The sequence below is a fragment of the Acanthochromis polyacanthus genome, chromosome 16 (assembly GCF_021347895.1).
Source record: "Acanthochromis polyacanthus isolate Apoly-LR-REF ecotype Palm Island chromosome 16, KAUST_Apoly_ChrSc, whole genome shotgun sequence".
Classification (NCBI taxonomy): domain Eukaryota; kingdom Metazoa; phylum Chordata; class Actinopteri; family Pomacentridae; genus Acanthochromis; species Acanthochromis polyacanthus.
Genome location: NC_067128.1, coordinates 37,467,972 through 37,494,982, shown reverse-complemented (window position 1 = coordinate 37,494,982; position 27,011 = coordinate 37,467,972). Strand labels below are relative to the sequence as shown.

The 27,011-nt window shown below is 41.6% G+C and overlaps 3 protein-coding genes across 29 annotated transcripts in view; all 3 read right to left on the bottom strand.

The window, feature by feature from the left end:
* Nucleotides 1–27,011, bottom strand: part of slc2a12 (solute carrier family 2 member 12) — a 163,733-nt gene that overhangs the window by 18,443 nt on the left and 118,279 nt on the right. For 4 of the 5 annotated variants that reach the window (XM_051936954.1, XM_051936955.1, XM_051936953.1 and 1 more), the window contains exon 2: nucleotides 26,558–26,606. The exons of the other annotated variant lie outside the window; for it this stretch is intronic. The gene's annotated coding sequence lies outside the window, so the exon portion shown is untranslated. The remainder of the gene's footprint in view (nucleotides 1–26,557; nucleotides 26,607–27,011) is intronic. 5 annotated transcript variants of the gene reach the window in all.
* Nucleotides 9,468–10,631, bottom strand: LOC127530333 (uncharacterized protein K02A2.6-like). The gene has a single exon (XM_051936972.1). The coding sequence runs from the start codon at nucleotides 10,629–10,631 to the stop codon at nucleotides 9,552–9,554; it is 1,080 nt and encodes a 359-aa protein (XP_051792932.1). The 3' UTR covers nucleotides 9,468–9,551.
* Nucleotides 12,835–27,011, bottom strand: part of LOC110945586 (gastrula zinc finger protein XlCGF57.1-like) — a 156,012-nt gene continuing 141,835 nt past the window's right edge. For 9 of the 23 annotated variants that reach the window (XM_051936892.1, XM_051936873.1, XM_051936891.1 and 6 more), the window contains exon 3: nucleotides 12,835–14,507. In XM_051936892.1, the coding sequence (XP_051792852.1) occupies nucleotides 12,837–14,507 (1,671 nt within the window). In that variant the 3' untranslated portion in view covers nucleotides 12,835–12,836. Of the gene's footprint in view, nucleotides 15,333–26,557; nucleotides 26,607–27,011 lie in introns of all 23 variants that reach the window. The other 14 variants (XM_051936887.1, XM_051936888.1, XM_051936886.1 and 11 more) reach the window with 5 other exon arrangements.

Genomic DNA, 27,011 nt, shown 5'->3' with positions numbered 1-27,011 from the left:
TCACCAGTGGAGGGTGTTGAAGGAGCTCCAGGATGGCAGAATGGTAGATGATGTCTAGTTTATGGAGGAGGGTTTCTGAAGCAGATCTATATCATACGTCACCATAATCAAATAATGGAAGGACTGACATTCGGTGGAGTGCATGAATGAAGATTTGTTGTGGTAGAGAAAGCTGATTCTAGATGTAACTTTGGAGATTTAAGGAGATAAAGATAAGATGAGATAAAGATATTTTAATACTGATGTGTTCTTTGAGTGAACAATCAAACCAGATTCCCATATATTTAAGCAGGACATGAACTGAATCTCAGAGTGAGAGAAGTTTGATCAGGTTTTCGAATTGTGGAAAGTTTCTGTTAAAAAATATACATTTGGTTTTGTTCATGCTTAGTGTCAGAAGATCAAGAAAAGTGTGCTGAACGTTATGAACCCTCCTGTTGTCTTCATTTACAGGCACCAAAAAATATTGTTTCCTTGTCTGAAAAACAAATACAAAATTCAGCAAAAAAATTCCCCAAATTTCTGAAAATTTCCAGAACCTTCGGGAAGAAAATTCCAATAATTCCTTAAAAGTTTAAATTAAAGTTTTATTTCTAAACTTCTAATATTTTCTTTAAGTCAACCAAAATCCAGCGAAATTCACTGGATTGTGGTTGATTTTTTTGTGAATGTTCTGAAGGGACATTTTTAACATTTCTCTTTTTCCACCAAAAAATGTTCAGAGATTTCCAAAAAATGTTGAAAATGTGGACATCAGAAGTTTCACTGTGAAATTTTTTCCCCCTCATTTTCAAACTTTGAAACGAGTCAGTTTTGACCTGCAGGACGACACGAGGGTTAAAGCTAATCTGTATTGCAGACAAGTCAGTGAGGAGGAGGAACGAGATGTATACATAATGGTGTCATCAGCATGAAGACATCCATCCATCCATCCATTCTCTATCCACCGCTTTATCCTCACTGGGGTCATGGGGGGTGCTGGAGTCTATCCCAGCTGACTCAGGTGAAGGCAGGGGACACCCTGGACAGGTCACCAGTCTGTCACAGGGCTACATATACAGACACACAATCACACTCACATTCACACCTACGGACAATTTAGAGTAACCAATTAACCTCAGCATGTTTTTGGACTGTGGGAGGAAGCCGGAGTACCCGGAGAAAACCCACGCATGCACAGGGAGAACATGCAAACTCCATGCAGAAAGATCCCAGGCCGGGATTTGAACTGGGGATCTTCTTGCTGCAAGGCCAAAGTGCTAACCACTACACCACTATGAAGACATTGAAGAGAATTTGATCCAGTCCGTAGTATACACCAACCCAATAGCATCCACAGGAGAATAGGTTCCGCAGGAGAGGAGCTGATAACTGAAGGCTCTGCCTCCCATTCTACTTTTAGAAATTCTAGGAACAACAAGTAAGCCTGCAGTTTGAGAGCGAAGAGTTCTACTAGGATAATAAGGTACTATCAGATCTTTAAGATATGATGGAGATTGGTTATTAAGAGCTTTATATGTCAGAAGAAGGATTTTAAATTCTATTCTGGATTTAACAGGAAGCCAGTGAAGAGAGGCAAGTATAGGGGAAATATGATCGCTTTTGCTAACTCCTGTCAGTACTCTCGCAGCAGCGTTTTGGATCAACTGTAGATGTTTGAGAGAGCTATTTGGACAACCCGATAATAGGGAATTGCAATAGTCAAGCCTGGAAGTAACAAAAGCATGAACTAATTTTTCTGCATCACTCTGAGACAGAATGTTCCTGATTTTTACAATATTACGCAGGTGAAAAAAGGAAGTCCTACAGACTTGCTTTATGTGTGAGTTAAAGGACATGTCCTGGTCAAAAATAACTCCAAGATTCCTCACAGTAGTACTGGAGGCCAACGTGATGCCATCCAGAGTAACTATTTGCTCTGAAAGCGAGTTTCTAAGATGTTTGGGGCCAAATACAATGACTTCAGTTTTGTCTGAATTTAGCAGTAGGAAGCTAAAAATCATCCAGGTTTTAATGTCCTTAAGACAATCTTGCAGTCTAGCTAACTGATCAGTTTCATCTGGCTTCATAGATAAATACAATTGTGTGTCATCTGCATAACAATGGAAGTTAATACAATGCTTCCTAATAATATTGCCTAAAGGAAGCATGTATAATGTGAAAAGTATCGGTCCTAAGACAGAACCCTGAGGAACTCCATGATTAACTTTAGTATGCTCAGAAGAGTTATTGTTGACATTCACAAACTGGAAACTATCTGATAAGTAGGATTTAAACCAGTCCAGTGCTGTCCCTTTAATGCCAATTGAATGTTCTAGACGCTGTAATAAAATTTTGTGGTCGATTGTGTCAAACGCTGCACTAAGATCTAACAAAACAAGTATAGAGACTAGTCCATTATCTGATGCTATGAGAAGGTCATTAGTAACTTTCACTAGAGCTGTTTCTGTGCTATGATGCACTCTGAAGCCTGACTGAAACATTTCAAACAAATTATTCCTTTGTAAGTGTTCACATAATGGATTTGCAACTGTTCTTTCCAGAATTTTAAAGAGAAATGGTAGGTTGGATATTGGTCTATAGTTAGCTAACACATCTGGATCTAAAGTGGCTTTTTAAGCAAAGGTTTGATGACAGCAACCTTAAAAGCCTGTGGTACATAGCCTGTTACTAGAGAGAGATTAATCAGATCTAACATTGAAGAATTAATTAAAGGTAAAATCTCCTTGAAGAGTCTAGTTGGGATAGGATCTAAAAGACATGTTGATGGTTTGGATGTAGAAACTGTTGAATTTAGTTCAGAGAGACATATAGGAGTGAAGAATTCTAAAGATTCATCAGGTCTAACAGCCAATTCTAAAGCATCTGTGACATTTGTAGGAAGGGCCAGATTAATTTTATCTCTAATCAGAACTATTTTATGTGTAAAGAAGCTCATGAAGTCGTTACTGGTTAAAGCTAAAGGAATACAAGGTTCAACAGAGCTCTGACTCTTTGTCAGCCTGGCTACAGTGCTAAAGAGAAACCTAAGGTTGTTCTTGTTCTCCTCCATTAAAGATGAATAATAAGTTGTCCTGGCATTACGAAGAGCTTTTTTATAGATTACTAGACTATTTTTCCAAGCCACATACACTTCCTCTGAATTAGTGGAATACCACTTTCTTTCCAGCTTTCAGGATGCCTGCTTTAAAGTCCACAGCTGGGAATTATACCAAGGAGCAAGTCTTCTCTGAGATGTAACTTTCTTTTTTACAGGTGCAACACTATCAAGAGTTGTACGCAGTGAGGCTGAAGCATTATTAACATAATAATCCACTTCTGTGGGGGTAAAATAATAATAATTGCCTTCTGATTTATCAGTAAATGTTGCTGAAGTAAACAGTGAGGGTATTATTTCCTTAAATTTAGATACTGAATTGTCAGACAAACACCTACTGTAATGATATTTGTTCTCAGCTGCTAAACAATCCTTTACTTTAAATTGAAATGTTATCATAAAATGGTCAGAAAGAAGAGGGTTCTGGGGAAATACTGTTAACTCTTCAATTTCTATGCCATAAGTCAGGACAAGGTCAAGAGTGTGATTAAAAATATGAGTTGGTTTATTTACATGTTGAGAAAACCCAATTGAGTCTAATAATGAATTAAAAGCCGTTGTAAGGCTGTCGCTGTCTACGTCAACATGAATGTTAAAGTCACCCACAATAATAACTTTGTCTGAACTGAGCACTAATTCAGATAAAAAGTCTGAGAATTGAGATAAAAACTCAGAATAAGGAGCAGGACGACGATATATAATAACAAATAAAACTGGTTTCTGAGCTTTCAAATTTGGATGAGAGAGAGTCTATAGTTTTGAGGAAAGCGTCAGTTCTGATCACATCTTTTGGTCTTCCACTGTATCTCTGAACTTTGATTGATTGTTGAATATCTTTTGTTTGGAAAATGTGTGGTATTTGTTTGCCTGTTCTGAAGTTGACACTGCACAATTGGTGGTATACCGCGTCTGCAGCCGGCAGATCGTGTGCAAACGTAACTCTGTCTCGTACGGTGTCTACCCAATCATTTTCATATTTGTCACAGGCTTCCAGGATTCTTTGTTGAAAATCCATTGTTCTCACTGGGATAAGTTTATATTCCTGTTTCCGTCCATCGTAAGTATCAGAACATCCACAGAATAAGCAGTTTTCTTTATATTTGAATACGGATTTTGTTGAAGACCTTAATGAACAATGTTGGTCTTCTTCCAAAAGTGGGCCACCTGCACGCTTTCTGTTGTCTCTCTTTATCTCATTTGGATTGGTGTGTGCATGCCTACAATTGATGTGAACCACCTGACCTGGGATCACATTGATATCACTCTTGCATGCATCACTTGGCCTATGAATTCCATCACATCCTTTCTGTCGCAAAGTTACTGTCGGTTCCCCGTTCGATAAGGATTTCTTGCAAAATACACACTGGTCCATCTTGCTTTTCTGTATCAGTGATTTTGATGCTTAACTTTACAAGGACACGAGAGACTGTTCATAGTATACAACAGATTGAAAATGTGTGAGTGTCTCCTACTATAGGAACTGCAGGATCGAAATCCAAGTACTCCAATGGCAAATTTGATCCTGAAAAGTGATGAAAAAATTGCTTATGGGTTGTCCTCATTGTAGTATGAGAAACATTTAAATGACTGAAATAAAATAAACAGTGATGCAGAAAAAATGTTTTTGAAAATTGTTTATCCATTTTGATTGGGATACCACATTTTATCCCCAACAAAGTTAATATAGCTGTTAAAAGAAATTGATTTTGAACTAAATATGTGCGTTCTTCACTAAAATGAACAGGGATTGTTTTTTTATGGGCACCATTGGATTCCTTGTACCTCAAAAAATATGTGTAGACACCAAAATGCAATTCCTATCTATAATAGAATTCAAGATATTGGCAATTATAAGGATTATTCAATATCGCCAGTGGCCATTTTGAAAAATGGTGGATTTTTATATGTTCCATGAAATATATTTTTCTAGACTTTTAATATGGTGTTTGTGGGTGTATTGGCTTTGACAAAAACAACATTTGAAAACTCTTGCAATTTGTCCTGGGTCCAACCATAGATTGCCTGGACTATATGGTGTTGACCGGCGTCATCAACTGAAAGTTTGATTTCAGACATGAAGGCTCAGCTGCACCCTCAACTGTTGTGGGAAGATGTAGTTTATGCGGACGCCACCACACACCTCAGCAGTGAGGGGGATGAAATGATGTTTCAGTAAAAGTGCGGGTGTCGCAACACCCACACCACCCACACAACAGAATTCCTAATGTTGTTTTCATTCCCTTATTTTTATCAGACAATAAAACAACTGTAAACTACTGAGTGAAACGTGGCCCATACCTGTTAAGCCGCCGCTATGCCGATATCAGAGTTGTTTCATCTCGCAAGTTACAGTCAACTCAGGGGAATGCAAGTTTGATTGGCTGGTAGCGTCACATGGGGCGCTGCGGCTCGAAGCAGAGAAGCGCTATTTTATATACATTATATGCCTTAATGTTGCCCAGAAAATATGGTGACAACAGACATGCATGTGCATAACTTATAACCCGTTTGGAATGACAGGGGGAGGATAAATATATTTTCAGGACTAGTTAACCGTTTCCAGGACATTTGACCTTTTTTTCTCATTTTCCATATGTTTTCCATGACTGGAAAATTGGTCAGTCATTTTCCAGGTTTTCCAGGAGTGTATCAGCTACTACTAGTAAAACCACTTGTCTGTTGCTTCAAAACATAATAATGTTGGTGTCGGGAGGCAGACACCGTTTCTATTTTAAAGATCAGGCTTAAAACCTTCCTTTTTGACAAGGCTTATATTTAGGGCTGACTGGGTGACCATGAGGGGGTCAACTGGAGTCTTCCTCTTGGACGTCCCTTCGTTCTGCCCCTAGTCATGCTGCTATAGGCCTATAGGCTGCTGGGGGACCTCTCTGGACGCACTGAGCCCTTCTCTATCTACCTTTACATTTAATATGTATACTGTTATTGCATTACACTAACTCTGTCCCTGTGTCCTTTCTCCAAGTGTCCCTGGTCCCAGAGCTGGATGCTTCAGATCTGCGGTTGATGTCCCACCAATGGTCTAGTCTCCATCATGTCCACTGTGGGATGCTGCTTCCAGCTGCTCATTTCCACCAGTCTGCTCTACATCACCCTCACTTTACTTGATATGCTCTTCAACATGTTTTTGAGTTTCCTACCAGCTATATATACATATTACATTTATTACCAGAGCTGTACACCAGAACAGTAAACTATGAATCATTTTCAATGTTAGCTTCTACTTTGTATCGTCTGTCTTATCATGCATGTATCAAATTGTGTGTTTTATGTTCCCTGTTGCCCTCCCCCTCTTTACCCCTCTCTACCCATCTTTACCCCTCTCTACCCCTCTTCTGTCCCTCTCAAACCGACCGACCAGCAACAGGTGGTTCCCCCACATAAAGAGCCGGGTTCTGTTCAAGGGTTTTTTCCCTGTTAAAAGGGTGTTTTTCTTGCAACTGTTGCCTTTGGGCTGCTCTGGGGGTCAGGCGTATGGGTTCTGTAAAGCATCTTGAGACGATTTCACTGTAATTGGCGCTATATAAATAAAATAGAATTGAATTGAATTGGTTATGTCTTTGATATCTGACTCAGAGATATTCTTGCTGGGGATCTTCAAGGTTACATTCATTATGAAACAACTTGTAAACATTCATCTGTTTGAAAACATTCAAAACATTTCATGAAGCAGTCATGGAGCTGTAGATGTTTTATTACAACTTTATTTCACGTCCAGATCTCCTCTGCTGCAGTGACACACTCTGTTGTGTCCTACTGTCACAATGTCTCTGTATCTCATTGCCTCCTTTTACTTGAAAGACGGCAGAACTCAAGCTGAGTGGATTCCAGCAGTATATTTGTTATGTCTTGCCTTTACTTGTGCTACATAACAATAATGAGATAAACTCCAGTCAGCCGAACTCATGCTTTATTTCTGCACCTACATCCTAGTACGGCTTCACGAGGCTATCCGTCCACAACAACGAACTCGTGTGTGTACCCATAATGCCCCTCGTCTCTTCTGCTACGGTGGCTGACAGTTCAATACACAACATTTCCTCCCCTTTTAAAACAGATGTCATACTACAGAAACAACAAAAAAGTAGTTGACTCCGCAGCTCTTTGGCTAAACATAAACATTTATCATATCACGGCATTTACACATAATCAACATAAACACATAGCTCAACTCATAACTCCAATATTACCATACATCATGTTTCCCTCTTTGTTTTTCTAAAACTGAACATGAAACCTAACTAAGGGATGAGGGTAGACTGCCTCGATCCCTGAACTGAACCCAAGGGGATTATTCTGCCCCTGCTGGAATGGGTCAGTCACTGATCTAACCTAATAACTCAGGCATGCAGGAGGGCGCCGCTCTCTTGTGGGGTATCTGCGCCCTGCAGGAACATCAGTCTCATTAGTCACTGGTGGTAAATTGTCTGTATGGTCTGACAATGAGATAGGTGTCTCTGTTCCACCTGCAGTCTCATTCCGAACAGGAACAGTTGTCTCTGGGACAGCAGAATGTGGCACCTGTGTAGAAAGGGGAATTGGCGTGTCGACAGGTGCACCTGGAGAACCCCCAGAGAACAGCTCCAATGACACTGGTGGAGTCTGCAGAAGTTGATTGGCATGACGTCGCCAGACACTGTCCTTTGTGTGAACGGTGGAGGAAACCGATCCTGTTTGTGCAATAACAGTTGCAGGAACCTACTTAAGTTCTCCACTGTAGTTCCTTGCTAACACAGTCTCTCCTGGTGTGAAGGTTCGGTCTTTGGCATGTTGTTCTCTGCGCTGTATCTGTTTCTCTTGTTAACCTCGAACAATGTCCTTCACCGCAGCAGGCTTCAAGAGGTCAAATGTGGTGCGCAGGTCCCTCTTCAGCATCAGGTTAGCAGGAGATGTCTTTGTGGTGGCATGTGGAGTGTTACGATAGTTCAACAGAAAGTTGTGCAGTCTTTGATGTAACGTCCCTTGTCCTTGTGATGTTTTCAGTACATGTTTTAAAGCTTGAACAAACCTTTCAGCAAGGCCGTTGGTTGCAGGATGGTAGGGAGCTGAGGTGATGTGTTGCACTCCATGGGCTTACAGAAATGCAGACATTTCCTGAGAGACAAGTTGGGGTCCATTATCAGAAACCAGCTGAGTAGGAGACCCAAAACGACTGAACATTTCACCTAGCTTTTCGATGGTCTTCTCTGTGGTTGTTGATCTCACTTCAGGCCATTTACTGTGTGCATCAACAGCAACCAGAAACATTCTGTTCTCCAATGGTCCTGCAAAGTCAATGTGCCCACGATGCCAAGGTTCTTGTGGGAACTCCCACGGATGAATGGGAGCTAGTGGCGGATTATTTCTGACTTTGTGGCAAGATGGACAGGTTGTAGCCATTTCTTCAATTTGCTTGTCCATGCCTGGCCACCAAAAGCTTCTCGCCATTTCTTTTATTCTAACTATTCCACTGTGACCTGCATGTAGCTGCTTCAACACTTTTGCACAAAGTGACAGCGGAATGATAACCCACCTTCCCCACAGCAAACACCCAGACTGGACAGAAAGTTCCAACCTCCTCTCAAGGTAAGGCTTCAGATGCATGTCAACACCAGCAGGTTGACCTTTGACAACAACGCCCATGACTTTTGACAATTGTGGATCATCGAGAGTCTCTTTCTTGACCCGCACAGCTGAAACAGGTGCTTTTGTCACCTCTCTGAAGTAGAATATGTCCACAGTGTTTGACTCAGGCTTGGTGACAGGAAGCGGCATTCTGGATAAACCATCAGCGTTGCAATGGGAGTCTGATTTGCGATACTTGATATCATATGAATGTGCAGACAACAACAAAGCCCATCTCTGCAGTCTTGATGCAGCCAGAGATGGTATCCCTGTATGTGGTCCAAGGATGGTTGTGAGAGGTCGGTGCTCAGTTAGGAGTGTGAACTTCCTCCCATACCAGTACTGATGAAATTTTCTGACTCCAAAAACAATGCTTAATGCCTCTCTCTCCAACTGAGCATAGTTAGTCTCTGCCTTGTTCAATGTTCTTGATGTGAATGCAATCGGCCTTTCTTCGCCATTTGGCAGGATGTGTGAAATGACAGTTCCCACTCCATATGGAGATGCGTCGCAGGCCAGCTGAAGTGGAAGTGCAGGATTAAAGTGAATCAGAACCTCTGATGTGGTCAACACACTCTTAGCCTTCTGAAAGGCATCTTGACAGTTTGCTGTCCATTTCCATGTCTTATCTTGGCGAAGCAGCTTATGTAACGGCTGTAGCAGTGATGCCAAGTTGGGAATAAAACGTCCATAATAGTTCAATAATCCTAAGAAGGATCGTAGTTGGCTGACGTTCTGAGGTGGAGGTGCATCCACAATAGCTGCGATTTTTGATGGTGCAGTATGGAGTCCCTTAGCATCAATCACATGTCCAAGATACTCTACAGATGGTTTAAAGAACTCGCATTTGTCCTTGCGAACTCTCAAGCCATGTTCTTTCAGCCATTTTTAAGGTAGCATCCAAGTTGCGAAGCTGCTCCTCATCGTTTGCTCCTGTGCAAAGTATATCATTAAGGTAGCATTGCACTCCTGGCAGGCCACTGAGGATCTGATCTATTGACTGCTGAAACATTGCCGGGGCAGAGGTGATGCCAAAAGGCAATCTGCAGTACCTGAAAAGTCCTTTATGAGTGTTTGTAGTCAACATTTCACGTGACTGCTCCTCCACATGCATTTGCAAGTAAGCTTGGCTGAGATCTATTTTGCTAAATTTTTCTCCTCCACTCAGTCCTGCAAATAAGTCATCAATCAGGGGAAGGGGATACTGCTCTACTGTTAGAACAGGATTAAGGGTCACCTTAAAGTCCCCACAGGTCCGGACACCACCATCCTTTTTCGGCACTGGAACAATGGGTGTGGCCCACTCACTTGTTGTCACAGACTCTAAAACCCCGTTCTTGACCATGGCAACCAGATCAGCTTCCACCTTTGGTCTAATAGCATATGGTACTGGTCTCGCCTTCAAAAACACAGGTTTGCTTCCAGGTTTTACATGTAACTTCACTGTGATATCTTTCATGCTGCCTAATTCCTCACGAAAGACCTCTTCATGTTTTTCCAGTATCACCTGCAGTTGAGCGGAGTTGGGTGACAGCTTCCTCACTTCTTGCCAGTTAAGGCAGATTTTTTTTAGCCACACACGCCCCATTATGGCGGCATAGTTTTTGTTGGTGACATAAACTGGAAGTCTCACAGTTTGGTTGTTGCACTGTACCAGTACATCTGTCATTCCTTTCATGTGCACTGGGTGTCCCATGTATGCTCTGAAGGTTGTGTTGGAGGGACGCAGTGGAAGATGTTTCATACATTTTCGGTATATCTTATAAGACACTAGTGAAGCCTTCGATCCAGTGTCTATTTGCATTTTCACTGAATGCCCTTCCAACTTTGCTTTCGTCCAAAACCCATCTGAGCTCTCATCCACATTCATTACCCGTACCATATTTACTGTACAGGGTTCTCGCCAGCGCATTTCAGCGTAACGGCCCGTTACGCTGTCGTTACGGCCCGTTACAGCAGTCTCCCATGAGAGAGGGAGAGAGAGCAGCGTGTGTGAGTGTGACAGAGGAGGAGAGCGAGATGTCCGAGCGACCTTGAATGCAGCGCGAGCGAGAGAGACGGCAGTTCTGTAGAGGAGGAGAGAAGGTGTGCAGTTGCTGGGTTGGCGGTACTGTGCGAATCAGCCACTGTTGATAGACAATAAAGGCTGCAGTGTTCTTCAATACGGCTGGGCTCCTGTGTCTTTGCCTATACGTGAAGGGGGTTAACCCCGGGCTTTCTGACCACGGTCGGGGGCCGAACAGGAAGGGTTAATACTGTGATTAGGGCCGCTGCGCTGTTATTTTGACAGATAACACCATGTGCGTTTGTTTTGATCGACTGGGTGGGTGCCTATCTAGGTTAATTTATATCTCCCCACCTCAGCCGTACTTTCCTGTCGATTGACCCGTTCCCGTCTATTGCGCATGCGCGTGTGGGAGGACCTGCCGTTACGCTGAAAAAAAATTCTGGTGAGAACCCTGCTGTAGTAGACATTTCCTCTTCTGAAGAATCACTATTCCTCTCCTTTCCATGTTCAAGTGTGCAAACATGCTTTTTCTTTTTATATTTTGCACTGTCCTTTTTATTTTGAGTCTTTGAGCTTTTGTCCGTGCTCTTTTTGTTTCGGCATGCCCGCATCACATGGCCTTTTTTTCCAGTTATGGCAGTCCATTTCTTTACACCAGCATGCAGATGCCAGGTGACCAGATTTCCCACAGTGACAACATAGGCCTTGAGAGTTCTGGTTACCCCCGCTGAGTTTGTGCACTTTCCCCATAGCATGCAGCTGTTGGGCTTCTTTATATGCCATTTCCATTGTTACACTAATATTAATGGCTTTTTCAAGAGACAAATCACTTTCAATACGCAATTTCTTCTGTGCTGCTTCATTTCTTAATCCGCAGACAAGCCTGTCTCTTAATGTGTCATTTAAGACATCTCTGAACTCGCAATGTTCTGCTAGTTTGCGTAAAGCTGCAACAAACATGGTAACAGACTCACCCTCCTCTTGATTGCGTTGGTGGAATCTGAGTCTTTCAGCAATCACCAGTGGTTTTGGAGAAAAGTGGTTGGTTAACGAGTCCACAATTTGTTTGTATGTTTTGCTTCCTGGCTTTGCTGGCTGCAGGAGGTTACGAAGCAGATTAAAAGTCTTTGGTCCAATCACACTTAGGAACGTGGGTACTATCTTTTCATCACTTATTCCATTTGCCGCAACAAAGTAGTCAAACCTGTCCGTATAAGAGCTCCACTGCTCTATGCTCTCATCAAAGGGACTGATTGAGCCGATAACTCCAGCCATTTCTTTTATGCTCCTGGTTACCGCTCAGTCTCTCTTGCAGACGATCCCCTTCAGACTACACACGGCATTTTCATCCTCCTTACTGTGACTGACAGCTGTCCACCTGTCTACTCCTCCCCTCGTCGCTGGCAGCGCCGACACCGCGAGCTCAAGCACACGCAGCAGCTAGCATTAGCATGTAGCTCCCGCGACGAACACAGGGAAAGAAAAAGAAATCTTTACTTTGCCACGGACAACATGCGCCGGTCCAGACGTCCTCGTCGCCACTTTTTGTTATGTCTTGCCTTTACTTGTGCTACATAACAATAATGAAATAAACTCCAGTCAGACGAACTCATGCTTTATTTCTGCATCTACATCCGAGTACAGCTTCACAAGGCTATCCAGCCACAACAACGAACTCGTGTGTGTACCCATAATGCCCCTCGTCTCTTCTGCGACGGTGGCTGACACAGATCAATACATAACAATGTTCACACCTGAACAGCCATGTTCTCTCAGCAGGATGTGAAGATGTTCTAAACAGCTTCACAATATCTCCAATCACTGCTCTGCTGATGAAGGATGTCATGATAGCAGAAATGTAGCAGTCTGTACCAATACCATATCCATCCAGACATTCAGTTTGGTTCTTCTGCCTGCTCCACCACCACCACAGTCCAGACTCCATCTGGTCTGATCATCAAGGATTATTTACATACTTCCTCACAATTGTTGTTGAAGCACAGACTAAAGGTGCTTCAAATCTAAAACATCTACTTTTAACCTCGACCAATTCTTCCGTGTTGTTTCAAGCTTAGTTCTGACATTATGTTTCCAACAGATGTTTCAGGATCATGACTTCTCAGCTGTGTGGATTCTCATGTGGGCTTTTAATCGAGAACGACGGTTGAAGCTTTTTCCACAGGTTCCACAAGAATACGGCTTCTCACCTGTGTGACATCTCATGTGGGCAGTCAAAATGGTCCGTTGACTGAAGCTTTTTCCACAGGTTCCACAAGAATATGGCTTCTCACCTGTGTGACGTCTCATGTGGTCAGTCAAATAGGTCCAACGACTGAAGCTTTTTCCACAGGTTCCACAAGAATATGGCTTCTCACTTGTGTGACATGTCATATGGGCAGTCAAATGGGTCCAGTGACTGAAGCTTTTTCCACAGGTTCCACAAGAATACGGCTTCTCACTTGTGTGACATGTCATATGGGCAGTCAAATGGATCCGTTGACTGAAGCTTTTTCCACAGGTTCCACAAGAATATGGCTTCTCACCTGTGTGACGTCTCATGTGTTTAGTCAAATTGGTCCGAAGAGTAAAGCTTTTTCCACAGGTTCCACAAGAATATGGCTTCTCACCTGTGTGACATCTCATGTGGTCAGTCAAAATGGTCCCTTGACTGAAGCTTTTTCCACATGTTCCACAAGAATATGGCTTCTCACCTGTGTGACGTCGCATGTGTTTAGTGAAATTGGTCCGATGACTGAAGCTTTTTCCACAGGTTCCACAAGAATATGGCTTCTCACCTGTGTGACATCTTAAGTGGACAGTCAAATAGGTCTGATGACTGAAGCTTTTTCCACAGGTTCCACAAGAATATGGCTTCTCACCTGTGTGACATCTCATGTGTTTAGTCAAATGGGTCCGTTGACTGAAGCTTTTTCCACAGGTTCCACAAGAATATGGCTTCTCACCTGTGTGACGTCTCATGTGTTTAGTCAAATTGGTCCGACAACTGAAGCTTTTTCCACAGGTTCCACAAGAATACGGCTTCTCACCTGTGTGACATCTCATGTGGGCATTCAAATGGGACCGTCGACTAAAGCTTTTTCCACAGGTTTCACAAGAACATGGCTTCTCACCTGTGTGAAGTCTCATGTGGTCAGTCAAAGAGCGCCGTCGACTGAAGCTTTTTCCACAGGTTCCACAAGAATAAGGCTTCTCACCTGTGTGACATCTCATGTGGTCAGTCAAAGAGCACTGTCGACTGAAGCTTTTTCCACAGGTTCCACAAGAATATGGCTTCTCACCTGTGTGACGTCTCATGTGTTTAGTCAAAATGGTCCGACGACTGAAGCTTTTTCCACAGGTTCCACAAGAATAAGGCTTCTCACCTGTGTGAAGTCTCATGTGGGCAGTCAAAGAGCGCCGTTGAATGAAGCTTTTTCCACAGGTTCCACAAGAATATGGCTTCTCACCTGTGTGAAGTCTCATGTGTTTAGTCAAATGGGCCCGTTGAATGAAGCCTTTCCCACAGGTTCCACAAGAATATGGCTTCTCACCTGTGTGAAGTCTCATGTGTTTAGTCAAAGAGTCCCGTTGACTGAAGCCTTTCCCACAGGTTCCACAAGAATACGGCTTCTCACCTGTGTGAAGTCTCATGTGTGTCGTCAAATTGTCCCGTCGACTAAAGCTTTTTCCACAGGTTCCACAAGAATACGGCTTCTCACCTGTGTGGGTTCTGTGATGTATTATTAAAACTGATTTATCCCTAAAAGATTTTCCACAGACCTTGCATGTTGCAGATTTTCTTGCCTTGTCATTGTCACACTGTCTCAGTGACGTTGGAGCATTGTCTACATCATTACTGTGACTGCTGTCACTCTGATGTCTTGGTTTCTGCTCCATACAGCTAGTAGATCCTGAGTCTACATCCTTGCATCCTTCCTGATCTGGGCTCTCAGCTACACAAGAGATGTGAAACAGGAGCTGATCACTGTTTGGTTTTGGTTCACTGTGGTCACTTTCCTCAGCAGCAGGAGTCACCTCAAAGGTATCAGTCTCCTGTTTCAATGCAATTAACTCTTCCTCCTGTCTGGAGCAGAGTTCATCCTGTTCCACTTTAATTTGTGGTAACCCTGGATTTGATTGGTCCAGACTGGTGCACAATTCCTCCTGTTCCACTTTAATTTGAGAAAATTCTGGATTTGATTGGTCCAGACTGGTGCACAATTCCTCCTGTTCCACTTTAATTTGAGAAAACTCTGGGTTTGATTGGTCCAGACTGGTGCACGATTCTTCCTGTTCCACTTTAATTTGAGAAAACTCTGGGTTTGATTGGTCCAGACTGGTGCACGATTCTTCCTGTTCCACTTTAATGTGAGAAAACTCTGGGTTTAATTGGTCCAGACTGGTGCACAATTCTTCCTGTTCCATTTTAATTTGAGAAAACTCTGGGTTTGATTGGGTCCAACTGGTGCAGAGTTCCTCCTGCTGATCTTTAATCTGTAGAGGCTCTGGGTCCTCATGGTCCACCATGAAGTTTTGTCTCCTGGCCATGGGGCTGATGGTCAACAACAGTCTTCTCATTCTCACAGACATACGACTGTGGGAGCTCTGGAGGGACAACGAGACAAAAGATAATGGTTACTACTGTGATGATGAGAGAACACACATCTGTCACTTTGTCCAGGACTGGCTGTCTCAAACAAAATCAGCTCAAGAGTCGAATGTTTGATGCAAAAAGAATATGATGGGTTATAATAGAAATCTAGGAGCCATGAAACAGCAGCAGGAATGATACAAGCATCTCCAAATGACTGAACATTTCTATGAACACTGTCACAGTTCCGCTCCTCTGTCCTGTCTGTCTGTCTGGTTGTCTCCCATCCTCTCCTCTGCCCTGTCTCTCCCCCTACAGCTCGGTGCCTGAGTGGAGTCTAGCTTCTCAGCTGACTCCACTCAGGTAATCAACTACCTGCACGGCTCCCGGACAGCTGACGATCATTCACTAATGACTCACCTCTGCAATAAAGACCGGCTCAGCCTTCCACTCCCTGCCAGAGTATTGAACCTGAAACCATGCAGTTCGGTTTGCTCTCTTGCCTTTGACGTTTTCTGTTTGAGTTTCTGCTTAATTCTGACCTTGTTTTTCTCCTGCCTTCACGCAGCCAGCTGTCCGGGAACCCCACTCCTGCCTGGTCCCCCACTCTTGCCTGGAACCCCCACTCCTGCCTGGATTCCCCACTCCTGCCTGGATTCCCCACTCCTGCCTGGATTCCCCACTCCTGCCTGGACCCCCACTCCTGCCTGGATCCCCCACTCCTACCTGGACCCCCACTCCTGCCTGGACCCCAACTCCTGCCCGGAACCCCCCCGCTCCTACACCCTGGCTTTCCCCATCCGCCATTATTCATCCCCTCCAATAAATCATTCTACATCTCCTCAGGTCTTGGATGTGTGGCTCTCTGCTCGGGTCCACCAGCTCAGATACGTGACAAACACGCTGTTCCACAGTGGATACAGGATCACAAAGATTCTAATGGTAAACACCACTGGAAACTTTTCTACACACATCTGGATTTTAATGTTATTCTTATTTTACTGCTAGTTACTGTACTGTTGATTCGACTCATCAGTGATACCCAACATGTTAATAGTGGAATGCAGTTGAACACATTACTTCTATACTCTCCAACTCTGTACGTGCGCTTTCTTTAGATCATGAATGATCTCTATACATGAAATTATGTCTCTGGACTGAAATGATGGAATGACTGAGTGCTCTGTCAGAGTTTTATTATGACTGTTTGACAACACAATGCAGTTGCTGTCAGTGTGGAGTAGTTCAGATAAACTTTTCCAGCACCTCTGAACAGGAAACTTTGGTTCGTGCTTCCAGGGTCAATCAACACAACGATCACAATTTTAAAACTCCACAAACATCAACTAACAGACACCATTAGGGCTGCACGATATATCAAAAAATATATAGTTTTCGCAATAATGGTAAGTGTGATATCCATATCGCAACGTTGCACGATAATTTTATGATTATTTAGATGTATAAATCATGCTTTTTGTATGCATAGACGTTTACTTGTGACCAATTGAGCGCCACCTTAAACCCCCCTCCCCCCACCCCGAATAGCACTTTTTCTACCAGCGCCACAACACAACATGGCAGGACATGAGAAAGACGACTGTAACCAACAACTTGTGCCTAAAAAACAGCGTGCCTCCAAAATTTGGGAGTACTACAGTTTTAGGAGACAGAATGAGTCACAGACGCAAGAACTTTGCAAGTCATGCCGAAAAATTGTGGCTACGTCGCGAGGAAACACTACAAATCTGCACAGCCACCTCGAACACAACCACAAGGAACTGTATGCCGTTTTCTTACAATCTAAAACACCACGAGCTACTCCCATGAAGGCAGACAAACGAAAGGCAAGCACACAGACAACAATTGGTGAAAGTTTTTCTTCTGTTACACCATATGAAAAAACTTCCAAGCGCCACCAAGGTTTAACTGCGGCCATTACACGTTATATCGTGAAATGCACACTCTCCATTAATGTCGTTTTTTGGATACGCTGAAAGAATTCGACCGCAGATACCAAGTGCCATCACAGAACTATTTACCAAGTGGCCATTCCACAGATGTATGAGGTATGCTTGGGGTCTGTAAAAGGGGAGCTTAATAATGTGGATTTCTTTGCAAGCAGCACAGATTTATGGTCCAGTCGTACTACTGAGCCCTACATCAGTTTTACTGTTCACTTTCTCACAAACGACTTTGATCTGAAAACACGCTGCTTAGAAGTCTCCTACTTTCTGGACTCCCACACCAGTGAAAATATAGCAGCTGCCCTGTGGGATGTGTTGACGAACTGGGGGTTGCAAGAAGAGAAACAAGAGGCTGTCACATCGGACAACGGCACTAATATCCAATATTGAAATGTTACTAAACAATGTTATACTTATCAAATTAAATAACTCTGGTCTCCAGTATATTGGCTAATTCAGTTCTTTGTACTTAATTTATTAGCATGATTTCTTTATAAATATGCTGTTGTGGACATACTTATTTACTTCTCTGTCTACTCTTTCTTTACTCCATGTAGGTTTCCCAGAGACTATGGGTTGAGGAAGAAGTGGAAGCAGCTCTGAGCAGAGAGGGGTTTGCTGTAAATATATAACAGCCTCGAGAGAGAGATAAATAAATAATAATTAATAATTCTGTTGTTTATTGTAAATGCAAATAAACGCTATCCTGTTCTAGTCTAGTTCCTTGTTATATGTATATAACAGCCTAGACAGATATAACATTTTCTACATATCTAAGTATTTAAATTTATATATGTAATGGCTGAACTGAAAAGATTCCCTGGTCTCTGGACCTAAATAATAAGATAACTAAAATTGCAGATTACATTTGTAGGAAGCCTTTTTCAGTGTTTTCTCTTTTTTCAGATCAAATATTCTCTATCAATAGCACATGTATTGACGTCGACAATAAACTAAACCACACGAAAATTGTTTGAAAAGTGAGCAGATTTTGATGTATTTTCAATGTGCATGCATTGCTTTGAATGGGAACTTTGCCCCCTCCAAGATGACTGCGGTCACGTCAGCCGTCTTTCGTTTTCACGTGGTCAAGCCAGCCGCTCCAAGATCTTATGTGCGCTCCTCGTACAGACTTTATGGTAAACGCACAGAAACAATTGGAAAACTCAGCATAACTCACAAAAGCGCCTGGAAACTTCCGGGCCTTTCAAAATAATGTTCATTCAATGTTTCTAAGTGTGACAAAGAATCTATGAACTACAAATCCCTATATTTGAGTGCCGTAACGTATCATAACATAATGTAACATAACGTCACGTAAGTTAACCTTTAATTATCAATGAAACAAAAATCCAATCGACTGAGCACATAACACATGTGCTGCTCAATATCCAGGACACCGTTCAGAGTCAGAGTTTTGCGATGGGTCGTTTGAAAAAAGGCAGAAAAAAGAAGAGCAAAGACCTGTGGCAGTTTGCTGGAGGTTGTGAAGCTGTTTTTAATAAATTAATCCAAAATAAATTATCAGACAGTGCCACAGCAGAGAAGTGGGTAGCAGTCACTGTGGATATTTTCCAATCAAGTGATGAGAAATTCATCAAGCGGCTAAAGGTTGTATGGGCGGACAACAGAAGAGGACTGAGAACAGAGGTTCTTGAAGGTAGGTCACGGTTAAAAGATAATTACTTTTTGTAAACAGAGATAGAGCAGAGATTGAACTATGAGCCTTTTCTCACGATGAAGGGACTGTCGGATACGTTGATTTTTACACAGTGCGACTTGTGCGTAGTTTTCAGACTTGTGTTGCAGACCTTGATTTCTCAGCTATATCATAAAGACATAGAAAGTGTTTTTATTCAGTAAGGATTCATATTTTTCTTTGATACACTCAAAACCTCTCTCAGCATTCCTGTCATCATTACAAATGATATAGCTGACAAGCCCCATAGACAGTTACACAGCTGTCATTCAAGTGAGTAATGTGTTCACATGTCAGCAATAACAATCAATTTTCTTTCAGTGTTGGACCGGGACAATCACTGTGTGATGTGCTGTACTTCCAAGCCCCCTGTGTCAGGACCTCTGACGACTCGTTGGGTGAGCTTTATCCATTGTTTATTAATTATCATTTATGATTTATGGTTTACTGCATCTCAAAGCTGTACACAGTTGTTTCCTGTGCCAAAAATAACAAAACTCCTTACATAAAAGATTCTTGCGAATGGGAGTCAGAGATTTCTGGGGGCAACATCTGGTCATTCCAGTGGACAACATCTAGCTCAGTGGACTTTAGAGAGCATTGCAGGAAGAATATTATGAGATATTTCAAGACCCTTTATAAGGAGAGAGGTATAAACAAGTAACTATGCCATGCTAGAGGTAATGTGGCTTGACAGCTGCTAACTATTAATCATTTATCTTCAGAGTGTCATATATTGAAAGTGTTCTGTGAGGATATTTTTTGGACGGACTGTTATATTTTCCATGAAGTTGAATCAGAATTCTATTGAACTTGTGAACGTCATCTGGCTTTGTACTCACAAAAAACAAAAACTTGAATGCTACCATGTGAATGTATTCTTCTGTACGTTTGAAGTTAAGATATCATTTAAATAAAAACATGTTGGCACTTGGACGTCCGGGTAAGCCATGACAGGGACAGACGCACAGTCAATTGCTCTACTTCAGTCGGTATCAAAATTACCCCTAAACCCAAAAACTTAAACGCAAAGTGCCTGAAGACCGAGGTATGATTGGGGGGAAACAAAAAAGAGACGATACAAACCAGAGAGGGAGGCTAACTGAACAAAAAAATTAACAAAAAACAAATGGAGCTGACCGAAGAAGAAAATGGCGACCTGCTAGCTAGCCGCGATGAAGGTGACAAGCTGCTCACGGAATTGTCAACTATCTCGAATGACATTCAAGAATTCAAAAATGATATACACTCAGCTATCTCCGATCTCAAGGGAGAATTAAAGAAAGACTTTAGAGACGAGTTAGACACACTAAGATACGAGCTAAACAACAAGCTAACTGAAGTTGGGAACAAGCTCCAGAGTCATGACCAGGCGATTACCGCGGCAGAGGAGCGCATCTCGGATATGGAAACCAGCGGCGCTACAACCAAAGAGGCTTTGCTGAGTCTCCTGAAAGAACAACGCCGACTGCAAGAAAAAGTCACTGACCTGGAAAGCAGGTCCAGAAAAAATAACTATGGTGTGCCCGAGGGCTCGGAGGGCGACTCGATGATAAAGTTTATGGATAACCTGCTGACCACGGAGCTGACTCTCCTTGACGGTATGTCTCTGCAAATTCAAAGAGCTCATAGAGCTTTGATCCAGAAGCCGGGACCTGGCGCTTCACCTCGGTCGATTGTGATAAATTTTCAGCAACATGATATCAAAGAAACGGTGCTGAAATTGGCATGGAGTAAGAAAATTCACCTCAACAACAAACGGATTTTCTTCGACCATGATTACGCATATGAAGTGATGGGATGCCATGTGTGCGTTGAAGCCGTGTATAGAGAATGATCACTTCATATGCGTAATCATGGTCGAAGAAAATCCGTTTGTTGTTGAGGTGAATTTTCTTACTCCATGCCAGCTGGGAAGCTAGACTCCACTCAGGCGCCGAGCTGCAGAGGGAGAGACAGGGGTAGAGGAGTGGATGGGAGACAGAGGGAGCATGAGAGGGAAAGAGGAGCATGAGAGGAGCAGATGGGAAAAGGGGTATTTGGGATGTCAGGTGGGAAGGACGGGGGCGAGGAGGGAGCCCTGACACAAAATGGGGGAGGATTTTCTATTTTCTTTTTTGTTTTTGTTTTGTTTTGTTGGGGGTGGAATCAGCACCTGTTTGAAACTATAACATAAAACAATTACAGATGTGAATGTATACACATAAAGAATAGAAAATGAAAGTAATATCCGTTAAGCTTCAATGTCCCGCCAGCGGTACACCTACTAATTTGCATAGGAATTCAAAGGATGTCCGAAGGCTGCAAACGTGATTATAGAAACACTATACGCCGATGGAAAGCTTAGATTCTCATGAATCCGCCGGTATAAACCACTTTCAGATGTGATTACCACAGCAGGTAATATAAACACATTTGTCCGACAAACAACAAATATTCATCCATCCGTTCTCTATACACGGCTTCAACATACACAGCGCGACTCACATTTCCGGGTTCATTATTACACACAGATGAAAATATTCCACAAAAAACGGCCATAATCCAACCTTTTACATCCAGACGACACAAGCCAGTAAACTATTTTGTCCAAAACATGTCTTGAAGACGGTATAAAATCCACGAATCGGTCGTTTTCAAGGAAATGCACCTCGCGATGCGCGTCCAATATTCCCTGTACTTCTCATCATATTTTTTATTTACAAATAGAATATTAGCGATTTTTTGTACTGAAAATGGCTGGGTTAAATGTGAATGGACTTCGTAGCCCAGTCAAATAGAGCAAAATTCTTCTTAAACTAAAAAGGGAAAATATAGACATTGCATTTTTGCAAGAAACTCATTTGAGGGAAACTGAACATGTAAAACTCAAAAGACAGGGATTTAAATACGTCTTCTCAGCCTCAAACAGATCTAAACACACTAGAGGAGTAGTAATTCTAATTTCCGGAAGGGTGACTTACAAACATATGTCTACTATAAAAGACAAGGACGGTAAATTCAAAATGATCCGCGGGAAAGTTGATGGAAACTTGTTTACCCTATACAATGTATACATCCCTCCTGGTTCAGAACCAAATTTTTATACTCAAATAATTGAGAGAATTACAACTGAAACACAGGGGACCCTAATATGTGCAGGTGACTTTAATGTTACGCTTAACCCGACCCTTGACTCAACTGGGATAAGATCATCTCGCCCCCCAAAGGTAACAAAGAAAATTAATTTATTACTATCAGAAATAGGATTGATCGATATTTGGAGACACCTAAACCCATCAGCCAAAGATTATACTTTCTACTCATCCCCACACTCAACATATTCTAGAATTGATTATTTTTAAATTTTTGGAACAGACAGCAATAAGGTACAAGACTGCCATATTGGAGCAATGGACCTTTCGGACCATTGTCCACTCTATTTGTCACTAAAAACGACCTACAGTAGGAAGCTTACACACTGGAAACTAAATCCCAGTATCAACAATAGGACAGAACAGTTTACAAAAGAAATTCAGGAATTTTTGGAGTTTAATGATACTGGGGAGGTTTCTCCTCCCATTCTCTGGGATACATGCAAAGCAGTAATGAGGGGGAGGGTGATCGCAGTGACATCCTTCCTAAAGAAGCAAAGAGAGGAAAAAATTGAAAACCTCCAAACTGAACTCAAAAACTTAGAAACAGAACATAAAGATTCAACAGACCCAAAGTTTAAAACAGATATAAAAAAGAAAAGAAATCAGCGAGAAGAGTTCTACTCACAAGAGATTCAAAAGAAATTGTTCTACATAAAACAAAAATATTACGAAGGGGGAAGCAAATATTAAAAATTATTAGCATACAAATTAAGAAAACAACAGGCGGGCAAAGCAATATACAAGATAAGGGGCCCCAAAACCAAAATCATTCACCACCAAATTAAAAAATTAAAGACTGCTTTAAAGCATATTATGAAAAATTATACTCACAACCCCAAGTCAATACAGATCAGAAAATGGAATCATTACTCAAATCCCTAAATTTAACAAAACTCACAGAAGAAGAAATGAAAATATTAGCTTCACAAATCTCAAGAGAAGAAATCTACTCAGCTATTTCAAGACCCAAAGCTAATAAATCTCCAGGTGCAGATGGTTTCAGTTCAGAGTGGTATAAAAAATTGAAAGAGCTGTTGACTCCCATTCTCTTAAAAACATTCAACTGGGTCATGACTAAAGGGGAAATTCCTGAGTCTTGGAAAGAAGCAATTATATCTGTCATACCTAAGGGAAATAAAGACAAATTAGACTGTGCAAACTACAGATCAATTAGTGTGCTTAACTTGGACTATAAATTATTTACTTCAATTATTACGGTACAAAGAGGTTTGAGAAAATTTTACCCCGTATAATCAATATGGACCAAACAGGTTTCGTGCTTGCCCGTCAGACACACGATAATATCAGGAGATCTCTACAAATGATCAGATATATAAAACAAAATAAAATACAAGCCGTGTTGGTAAGTTTAGATGCTGAAAAAGCGTTCGACTCAGTCAGATGGAAATTCCTTTTCAACACTATGAAGAAATTTGGTTTCAATCAAGTAATTATTAATCCATTAAAAGCCCTCTATGATAAGCCATCAGCCAGGTTAAAAATCAACGGGGAACTCACAGACTCCTTTATGTTGGAAAGGTCAACAAGACAGGGCTGTCCCCTAAGTCCAATCCTTTTTGCAATTTTTATTGAGCCATTGGCACAATGGATTAGGCAGAAACAAGATCACAGGCATAAATATGGCAGCAGGTGAACAAAAGCTGGCTGTCTTCGCGGATGATGTGCTCGTTAGCCTTTCAAATCCGACTGAATCTCTGCCAGAATTGATGTCTATTCTAGATGAATACGGATCATTCTCAGGGTATAAACTCAATAAGAAAAAAACCCAGGTTCTACGTTTTTATTTTGATCCCCCTCAATGTCTCCGCTCTAGATACCACCTGGACTGGGACAAAAGTTTTATAAAATATTTGGGAATTCTACTACCTTTAGACATATCAAAATTAGAAGAAATTAACTATGGCCCAATTAAAAACGAAATTATATCGGACATTAATAGATGGAACTTGGCCCCTTATCTAAATATCAGCTCTCGTATAGACTCGATCAAAATGAACATTCTACCAAAACTTTTATATCTATTTCACTCAGTACCAATAGAGAAACCAGAATTGTATTTCCGAGAATGGGATCAAATTCTTTCTAGATTTATATGGGCAGGCACAAAGCAAAGAATAAAATATAAAACTTTGCAATTTTCAAAGGGGAGTGGTGGTTTAGCCCTCCCCTGTTTGAGAAATTATTACAGAGCAGCTCAAATTCGGCCATTAGTGGGATGGTGTACTCCAAACTATAACTCAAAATGGAAAGAAATAGAAATGGCAATGGGAAAGAGACTCCCAGTTAATAATTTAGTTGGAGACCCCCAGGCCCGGACTGGCAATCGGGAGAGGCGGGACTTTTCCCGGTGGCCTGCCTCCTTATTGGCCTGCCTGGACAGGCCAGCCACGGACTGGCAGGCCAATGAAAAAAGTTGATCGGCTTTTTGGCAGACAGGCCAGAGACAGCAGCTAGAAGCCTTACAGAGTACACGCCCACCCTCCTGTCACTCACACAAAGCAAGAGCTCTGAGCTCTAAATCAGAAGGATAGGGATTGGTCAAAGTGACTTTTTTTTTAGAAGAAACGTGCCATGATTGGTTAGTTGCTTTATGGCCCGCCCCTTCATAGCGAGAACGGGGAGGCATGCACTGCAGAGCGGGGATATGAGAGTGAGGCCAGAGAGTGGAAGGAGAGAAGATTATGGAGCACCCTGAGAAAGCTGGCGGCAAAAAACGAGAAAAGACGAAGAGAAAAGGTGGACATGAGAGGGAGATGGAGAAGAAAAAAAGGTTGCTGGAGGAGGAAGGGTCAAAGTGTTATAAAATAACACACGTTTCATCAACCCCCGCCCAGGTCCAGCAGTGTACAGCTGAAAATAAATGATGCTGCTGCTTCAAGTAAGTTTACAAACGGTCGGTTTTCTCACAAATGCATCATCAGACTTCAAAGGCCAAAATATAATGTAAAATGATTGGTATAAGGCAGTGCTTTAATAACTGTGAGTCCTAATACTAACCCATATAAAAGTGAGTCACAGCAAGTGGCCAGTTGCCATAAGAAAAAAAAATGCATGCATGCATTTAGGGTTGAGTTAAGTTGCATTTATATATTTTAAATACAAGTCACGGCTGGTTCCTGACCCAGTGAGGGACATCAGGGAGGGCATGTGCCAAACTAAGTAATTGTATTTTTATTGAGAATATTGGATGTATACTGTACCTTTCTTGATAATATTTTAAGGCTGTTTTTGTTGAGGCCATGTCTACTTTAAAATAAGTAACAGCACTTTATTTTTGGGGCCCAAGTCCAACCCATAAGTAAGTGACTACAGGGATGGATGTGCAAAACTAAATAATTGTATTTTTATTGAGGATGTATACTGTATTGCTTGTTGTCTACTTAAGATTGTTTCTCTTGAAGCCATGTTTATTTTAAATACTATCACTTTATTTTTTTCCTATATTATTATTTCCAATTCTTTTAGTTTAGCTATGTTTAGCTGAAATGTGCCACCTGCTGAACGTATTTATTTGGATCACAGCAGGGGGCCTGATCTCACTAAAGTTTGTGTGATTTTGATCCACCTTGTCTGCTTCATTTGATCATTATTGTAGTGTTTTTGAAAACTGATTAATACTTAGTGCAATATTGATGACCATTAAACAATATTTGTAGAGAAATGAATCAAATAATTATTACACATTTGTTCTTACATGGTGATGGAAATGTAATGCTAATTTTAATGCACAAAATATTGTGAGTCTGGCCCAAATAAGCTCCACAGGTTTGAGACCCCCTCTTCAGGTAGGATAGGCAGTTGACTTACAATGTTCAGTTATAAAATGAACATTGGTGTTTGCATATACTATTAGCTATGACCAGCTGACATCTAAATGATTTGCTGACAAAACAATATATATATATTTTTAATTCCACATGTTATATAAATAATAGGAAAAGGAAACATTGGAAAAATTGGTGAGGGTAGTGAAGAGATTACAGAAGAGAAAAGTACCGGACTGTATGGAGCTGTCGTTATGGTTGTGTTTAACAGACTTACTGTCTGTTTAGTAGTGTTGTAATTGCTAAAACATAACTGTAAAAGGCATATTTTTGGAAGGAAAAAAAAGAAAATTTTGGAGCATTAGCACACGTGACACAACTCTTGCGGTGGCGGAAGTGGCCTGACTGATTGGAAATCTCTCGGCCTGAATTTCTTTCCCAGTCCGGCCCTGGAGACCCCTCATCCACTAGTCACCTCTCAGATCCCAGTACCCCATGGATAATTGCCTCTCTGACCACATGGAGTGAAATAATTAAAAAGTATAATTTGAGGAGAGGAACTGAAATGTTTAAATGGTTCACATATGACTCAGATTTCATGCCAAGTAATTATGACACAAGATTTAAAAATAGGACAGAAAATGGACTTACAGCATATTGTACACTTTTAGACCAGGACAAAGTTATGAGATTCCAGGATCTAAAAGGAAAGCATAGTTTACAAAAATATGATTACTTTAGATATCTACAAATCAGAGACTTTATGAACAAGAAATTTCCTAAAGAAGTTTTTCAGAGAGGGACGAAATTTTAAACATATTTCCAAAAGCCTATAGGAATGCCACCCACAAGAAGATAATATCTAAGTTATACTCAGCCCTTCAAAATCTTAAAAGGGATCATACTTTTGATATAAAGGAAAGATGGGAAGCAGAAGGAGGCTTCACAATCTCACAAGAGGAATGGGACAGAATCTGCAGACAGCAGTGGTCAGTGACAAGCCCCCCCTCCTGGAGGGAATTCAGCTGGAAAAATGCAACACGATGTTTTTTGTTCCCCAGCACAAAAGGCCAACTATTCAAATCAGACTGCCTGCTGGAGGTCC